Source organism: Etheostoma spectabile, chromosome 10 (assembly GCF_008692095.1).
Source record: "Etheostoma spectabile isolate EspeVRDwgs_2016 chromosome 10, UIUC_Espe_1.0, whole genome shotgun sequence".
NCBI lineage: Eukaryota > Metazoa > Chordata > Actinopteri > Perciformes > Percidae > Etheostoma > Etheostoma spectabile.
The window spans coordinates 9,900,212-9,908,058 of NC_045742.1; the positions used below are offsets into that span (position 1 = coordinate 9,900,212).

General features: G+C 39.6%; 2 protein-coding genes across 5 annotated transcripts in view; one reads left to right on the top strand and one right to left on the bottom strand.

Annotated features, from left to right (window-relative positions):
• The window catches only part of LOC116696560 (signal-regulatory protein beta-2), a 29,757-nt gene that overhangs the window by 11,537 nt on the left and 10,373 nt on the right, over nt 1–7,847 (top strand). The window contains exon 1 of one of the 3 annotated variants that reach the window (XM_032527618.1): nt 2,720–2,779. The exons of the other annotated variants lie outside the window; for them this stretch is intronic. Coding sequence (XP_032383509.1) covers nt 2,737–2,779 — 43 coding nt within the window. The 5' untranslated portion in view covers nt 2,720–2,736. Of the gene's footprint in view, nt 1–2,719; nt 2,780–7,847 lie in introns of those variants that run through there. 3 annotated transcript variants of the gene reach the window in all.
• The window catches only part of LOC116696562 (uncharacterized), a 15,596-nt gene that overhangs the window by 4,308 nt on the left and 3,441 nt on the right, over nt 1–7,847 (bottom strand). The window contains exons 4-5 of one of the 2 annotated variants that reach the window (XM_032527622.1): nt 4,460–4,524; nt 3,852–4,108 (exon numbers count right to left, since the gene is read on the bottom strand). In XM_032527622.1, coding sequence (XP_032383513.1) covers nt 3,965–4,108; nt 4,460–4,524 — 209 coding nt within the window. In that variant the 3' untranslated portion in view covers nt 3,852–3,964. Of the gene's footprint in view, nt 1–3,851; nt 4,109–4,459; nt 4,525–7,847 lie in introns of those variants that run through there. The other variant, XM_032527623.1, reaches the window with a different exon arrangement.

A 7,847-nucleotide genomic window follows, 5' to 3' on the forward strand; every position in this document is an offset into this window, starting at 1 on the left:
TCTCTCTCTCTCTCTCTCTCTCTCTCTCTCTCTCTCTCTGGGTATGTGTATTTATGTTGGTGGGTGGGCAGGGGATGTCTAAATTTTCTATGTGTTCATTCTCATGTCTTTATTTTGTTCATAACTGTTTGTTCCCAAGACACGAGGCTTCCGTTATATATTCAGTAAACTCCCAGTACACTTCTTCATATTTTAGATTTCATATTGCTAACCTAAAACTTTATAGTCTTGCAAGAAGTATTGAATGTTGCTGTTTATCGGTCCCAAATGCATCAGTTTATAAATGTTTTTCAAAAACAGTCATTTTGACTTTTCATAGCAGGAAAAGCAAAAGTGAAACCAGTAAGATTAAGGACGGGCCCATTTCAGATACGATTGCAATTGTTGTTTAACCAGTCTAAATGTCTGCAATGAAAAAGGTCTCATCCACGTTGGTTTCACTCAACATTTTGCCATGTGCATATTTGTATATCTGTCCACCACAACTCCCCACAACAATAGACAGAAGCATAGCTTACAATAATGCATACAGAGCCTTGTATGTTGTAGACATAATAAGTCTTCCTACAGGAAAAGCCACATGCAACAGCTACACTGACATAAGCTGTGGTGGGCCATTTCTCCACCCTCTGACCAACCATCAAGGCTGTTTACTCAGAACAGACCTGACTATAGGCTTCAACAGGATGTGTAGTGAGAGCTACAAGAGACTTCAGCAGGCTAGATTATAGTTTTAGTCGTGTTTGTCAATGTTCTCATACAAAGTACAAATAATGTCTATCTTTTGTAAAGAAGCAACTATATGCAATCTTCAATTATCACAGATGCATATTAGTTAATTGTAAGTTAGTTGTAATGTAGATTTTTTTCATTCACAATTAATTTAAACAGGCTTCCAGTCCATCTCTGCTTTGAATGACTTTGGCAAGGCTGTCATTGCTTTGACAGATAATATGGCAACTTAATTTAAGATCACAGTTCAAACTCAGTCAGTTGGAACCAGACCAGGGTGGGACAATGAATGATTAGCACCTCCCCTTCCCATCTCTGACAGCAACTACCAATAAAAAACACTGTGTGTGTGTGTGTGTGTGTGTGTGTGTGTGTGTGTGTGTGTGTGTGTGTGTGTGTGTCTGTAAATCTTCTCGAGGTGAATGTGTTGCTGTGTTACTGTGAGAGTGTCTCTCTGCTGCTGCCTTTCACTACTACTGAAAAAATTTGAGTATAGAGGACGGATGATTTGACAGCCCTCCTCTGTGTGATGTGCTCTTCCTGCTGAAGTGACTGCCAAGCAGAGTGGGCGGGTCATCAGTGACGATGTGGAGCATCTGAATTGGCTGGCTCTTGCCATATTTAAGATGGTTCCTCTCTCTTAGTGTGTCACTTCAGCAAATGACTGAATACATCTTTTTTAAATCTACATACTGTACAGTATTTCAACATTATTATGTCATTAATGTTAACTGAGGGCTACAGACCTAGACAAATGATACATTCATGCTACTTGGGGAGATCAGGGACCATCCCTGTGTTTACGTTGTTGAGATGCGTTTTCTTATTTTCTGTTACATTGCCGTTTGGCATAACAACTTGATGCATTACTGCCACCGAGGGTTGGGCGTAGCCTAGAGCATCAGGTGTGTGAAAACACAGAGGCCACAATAACAAAGGACACCTGAAAGTTTTTCAATTACGCATTACTTTCCTCACTTTTATAACTAACAACTTACTCCGTTGAAACCAATGAACAACTACAACCTAAATCGATAGCACATTGTAGACATTGGCAAAATGCATGTACGAATTTTCTATGTTTAGGAAAAGTTTCTAACCATTCACCAACTGGGAAACTGTTAGCAAAATCGAGCCCCAGTTTTCCACCTCTGATTCCCTCAGGAAGTGATGTGAATTATGACGTTTTCACTGGGAAATGACGTTTTCATCTTTTCCGATGCCCATAAACTCACGGATAGTCTTACAGCAAGTCTTAAAGCAAATGCTAAATGTCCAATCCAACACAGAGGAGCTATTTAATGCACAGAACAATTTATATGCTAAATGTCTGCACACATATGGACACCCAATGGCATAAACTCACAAATAATATGCTTGGATCCGCAGCAGGCATTTCAGGCTTGATGCTCTTTCTTCGACAGCATTCCATTCAGAAAATCCAGACAATGTTGAATTAAAATTGTTTTGCATGGGTTGCGCACTGGCAATCTAATCTAATCCCAAAACATTTTAAGAGACAGGCTTTGCCCACAAAGCAACCTGATCTCAGGAAATTTCAGTTTTGAATAATACGTATACATCTTACAATCCCTGAGTGTAATATGCACTATGGTCTCCTTTGGCATACATTCATATTGGACTTTTCTGCTGTGATATATTTACGTCCTTCAGTGGGTTTGGAAATATATTGCAGGAATCCCGCATGGCAAACTGGAGACGCCAATGTTAAAACACACATTACCTGTATTTAGTTTTAGTGTCAAATATAGAAACTCACTATGGAACAACAACAAGTGTGCTGTTAGTGTTGTTTTATCTGTTAAGGTTGGAAAGATGGTTGATACTGTATATTTCCACTGGGGTGGTACAGTGAAAAGCCAACACAAGAGGCCAATCAAATTGCTTTAAAATTGTTCTCTCCCACTTCCTATGATTACTTAAAGGTGCATTATCTTCTAATCATTTAAATTTATGTGCAGTTACAAGTCAAACAACAAGAAAATGATAACCGTATTTTATTTTCTGGTGATGCTCAGAGTTGGGCGTAAGTATATGTAGAAATGTTAAATTTACTCCAGCTAAATATAGATAAATACAGTGCCTTGCGAAAGTATTCGGCCCCCTTGAACTTTTCAACCTTTTGCCACATTTCAGGCTTTAAACATAAAGATATAAAAAATAAATACTTTTTTTGTGAAGAATCAACAAGTGGGATACAATCATGAAGTGGAACAAAATTTATTGGATATTTCAAACTTTTTTAACAAAGAAAAAACTGAAAAATTGGGCAGGCAAAATTATTCAGCCCCTTTACTTTCAGTGCAGCAAACTCTCTCCAGAAGTTAAGTGAGGATCTCTGAATGATCCACTGTTGACCTAAATGACTAATGATGATAAATAGAATCCATCTGTGTGTAATCAAGTCTCCGTATAAATGCACCTGCTCTGTGATAGGCTCAGAGGTCCGTTTAAGCGCAGAGAGCATCATGAAGAACAAGGAACACACCAGACAGGTCCCAGATACTGTTGTGGAGAAGTTAAGAAGTTAAAGCCAGGCTTGGTTGTTTTCCTCAGACAGTATACCATTCAGAAAATTCTGAAAACGTACGTTGATTTAAAATTGTTTTGCATGGATTACAGACTAGGAAAATAATACCAAGACTGAATGTTTAAGAGCCACTGAGCCACAAATTGACAGGATCTCAGGAAGTTTAATTTTTAAGAATTCTACAATCCTTCAATGTATACAGGAACACATGTACAAAAAATGAGTGGCAGTAATTCAGCCTGGTCTACTTTGGAGACAGATTCATATGGGACCTTTCTGCAGTGTATCATTACTGTATGTCCTTCAGTGGGTTTGAAGACAACAGGAACCCTGCTTTGCAAACTGGAGAAGTCAAGTTTAAAACACATATTAACTTGGGTTTACTCTGTGTCACTTATTGTTGGTATTGTTTCATGTGTTTAGGTTGGAAAGATGGTTGATTTGTTTTCCATTGTGGTCATGAACTTCATCACACAAGAGGCCAATCAGATTGCTCTGAAATTGTTCCTTCCCACTTGATATACATTATTGTCAATAATTTTCATAATGCCATCTAAATTACAACAGTCTCAAGTGGAATAACCAAAAAATGATGATTGTGTTTTATTTTATGCTGATGCTCAGAGTGGGGCGTAAGTATGTGTATATGTATGTAAGTAACCGTTCCACAGACTGATCTGTCTACAGAGAAGGCTGGCGCTGGTTGTGGTAATCTGCTCTAACAAAAGAGTACACACACTCTGTTGATGACTCTCTCTTCTTCCTTGTCATTTTCCTTTTTAAGAAATCCAATGCTGTGTAGTTCATTGCCCTTGCTTCGCCATCCTGCAAAAATGTAATATTTGTGTCAAGTACAAATGTTTCAGAGATTAGGTCTGTGACATCCAAAAACATCTCTAGAGTATAGATTGCTTTGAGTTTAACAGTTTCTTTTATGTAATTAACAGTAATAAACAGTACAAAAGTGTTTTACTTCAAACTCACTCATCATACAGTAGCATGCTGTACCATCTCAACAGTTAGTTTTATACTTTTTGTTCTGACTAATATGTGTCATGTCCAGATAATCTGATGAATAAAAAAAGTAAGAGTATAGGCATAATATTATCACACAACCACGTTTAGATCTCTACCCTTAGCCAGTGCAAATCAGACAACACACCACTACATATTTACCAGATCATTTGATTGATCCACATTTGACCTGTCATTACCACGATGATGGGAGGCACTCAATGCTTCTGTAAAAAAAAAAAAAAAAAAGATAACATACTTCAGAGGGATTCTTTTCAACCGATCACTATAGGACAGAGATAAATTAACATAATATATTACAACATATTTTAATCACATTTTCAGTTTTTGGCTTTAAAGAGCAACTGGACAGTAGTTTGTAATAGCACGTAGCGTCTTTAATTAGATGTTTCTGCTGCAATAGGATATGGTGGTGGGACATTATCTGTCAAGTAAAGATGTGCCTGTTCATTACTATGGGTTTTACGGTAGCACAGAATAAGTGAGATCTCGCCATAGTTATTGAGAGTTAGCACGAGTGTTGTGTGAATATACTTGGGACAACTGCATGTGTTCAATAAAAAGAATAGCTCCGGCTAAAGAGTATTAAACCCCCAGAATTATCATTTTACATGGTGTCAGAAGTGAACGGAAGGAGCTATGGCCAAATTTAATCCCCCGCCAAGCTTCTCCTTTAATAAACTGGGAGAATGGCCGGATTGGAAGCAGCGTTTTGTGAGGTTTAGGAACGCCACCAAGATACAGATCGTTTGCCTTCGACGAGGAAGACAGCGGAGATGACTTTGACCTAGTGCTAGCAAAGTTTGATGAATATTTTGTGCCAAGACGGAATGTTATTCACTAACGAGCACTGTTTCAACAGCGCATCCAGAGGGCGGGAGAGAAAGCGGAGACTTTCATCAGAGCTCTTTACGAGCTGTCCAACCATTGCAACTTGGGCACAACGAGGGAATAGAATATCCGTGCCAGAATCGTTGTCGGGATACTGGTTAAAGATGTCTCACATAAGCTGCAGTTTACCAAAGACTTAACGCTCGTGAATCTGAAGAAGTGGCTTCACAAGTCAGCATGCAGGGAGAGGCAGCTGGGAGGATAAACAAAATCACAAACAAGCACAACAAATTCAAGAAATGCTATGGTAAGCCTAAAGGGGGAAATAATGGACAATGTGGGAAATGTGGGAAAGTCAGGCATAGTAGAGATGAATACTGCCCCGCTAGAAAGTCCACATGCAACAAACTTGGACATTGGAGCAGAGTGTGTAGGAGTTAAAAAACAGTAAGTTAGGTCACAGAGAAACCAGAAAAGTTTCATCCTTATTTTCTTGGAGCAGTAAGTAAAGCTGATGGCTCAGCTAAGCACTGGACTGTGGACTTGCAGGTGGGCTCTATGTCGGCCCAGTTTAAAATTGACACAGAGGCCGATGTGAGCATTGTCTATGAGCAGACTTATAACGCACTCATATCCAAAAGTCCACTGGAGCCTGCAGAAATGCCACCATATGGCCCAGGGGGGAGCTGAAGTTGGAAAAATTCAGAGCACTGTGACACATAAAGGAAAGAGCTACCTACTCCAAGCATATGTCATTCGTGAACGTACAATAAACAATCTACCCAGTAAAGCACTTTCTGTGAAAATGAAGCTAGTGAGGATAGTGGACGAAACCGTGAGCAGCCATGGTCATGCACAAGCTTAAGGGGAACATGGGACACTACAGACTGAACCTAAACGAATACAGGTTAAAGACGTTGCTCAACCAATGCTGTCTATACTGCACAGCGTGTACCGTACCAACAGTTTTGATACCTTTCAGTCGGGTTTCCGACCACACCACAGCACTGAAACGCTCTTGTCAAGTCTTAATGACATCCACCTTAACACAGTAGTGGCAAAATTTCAATCTTGTATTACTTGATCTCAGTGCTGCATTTGACACGGTCGACCATGACATTACTAGACCGATTGGAAACTGGGTAGGACTTTCTGGCTTAGTACTAAACTGGTTTGAATCCACCTAAGAATAGGGATACTTTGTGTCAATAGGTAATTATACATCTGACGTACAAATATGACGTGCGGAGTTCCGCAAGGCTCCATTCTGGGGTTTCTTCTGTTTAACATCTACATGCTTCCACTGGCTCAGATTATGGAAAAAACAAAATAAGTTACCATAGTTATGCGGATGACACAATTTTACATAACCTTATCGCCAGGGGACTATAGTCAATACAAAACTGACTAACTGCATCAACAAATTACAACTGGATGTGCCAGAACTTTCTGAAATTAAATGAAAAAACTGAGTAGTTGTTTTTGGAAAAAAAGAGAACGATTAAAAGTCTGCGCTCAGCTTACACAACAATGTTAAAAAAACAGACAAAGCAGAAATCTTGGTGTATCATGGACTCAGACCTGAACTTTAACAGCCACATTAACAATTACAAGTCAGCCTACTATCACCTAAAGAACATCAAGGTTTAAAGGACTTATGTGTCAACAGGACTTGGAAAACTGGTCCATGCTTTCATCTTCAGTAGACTGACTACTGTAACGGGGTCTTTCCAGGTCTCCCTAAAAAATCAATCAGCCAGCTACAGCTGATTCAGAACCTGCTGCTCAAGTCCTCACTAAGACCAAGAGACGGGATCACATCACTCCAGTTCTGAAGTCTTTACCCTGGCTTCCTGTGTCTCAAAGAATTGATTTCAAGTACTCTTGCTAGTTTTAAATCCCTTAACGGTTTAGGTCCAAAATACTTTCTGATCTGCTACTACACTATGACCCCCCCAGACCTCCCAGGTCATCTGGACAGGTCTACTTTCTGTCCCCAGAGTCAGAACTAAACAGGGTGAAGCAGCTTTCAGTTTCTATGCTCCTCATATCTGAATAACTCCCAGAAACCTGTAGATCCGCTGCTACTCTCAGTTCTTTTAAATCAAGGCTGAAGACCTTTCTTTTTGTGCTGCCTTTCTTTAATTAATGCTCATTTCTTTTTATGCTGCACTGTAACTTTTATTCTTGTTTTTATGTGTCCTAATGTTTCTATTTTTTTTTAACTGTCTATTCATGTGTCTTATTGATTTTTAATGCTTTGACTTTAACTGTTTGTACTTGTGTTTTATCTGTTTTAATGTTTTTGTGTAAAGCACTTTGAATTGCCCGTGTGCGGAAAATGTCTCTACCAATAAAGCTGCCTTGCCTTGCCTTACCGTTGCCAATGCTAGAGAAGGTAAAAGAGGAGGTACAGAGGATGGAGAAAAATGGAATCGTCAAGCAAGTTTCACAACCTACGGACTAGTATGCAACCATGGTGCCAGTCCTGAAGAAGAGCACAGGTAAAGCTTGCATCTGCGTTGATCTCAAGAGGCTGAACGAGGCTGGTAAGAGAGAGCAGTACATCTTGCCTACTACAGAGGAGATAAGCCGCAAAACTAAGCGGAGCCACCATCTTCTCATCACTCTAGGCCCAAATGGCTTCTTCCAGATACCACTCCACCCGTATACCTGTAAGCTCACTACATTCATCACG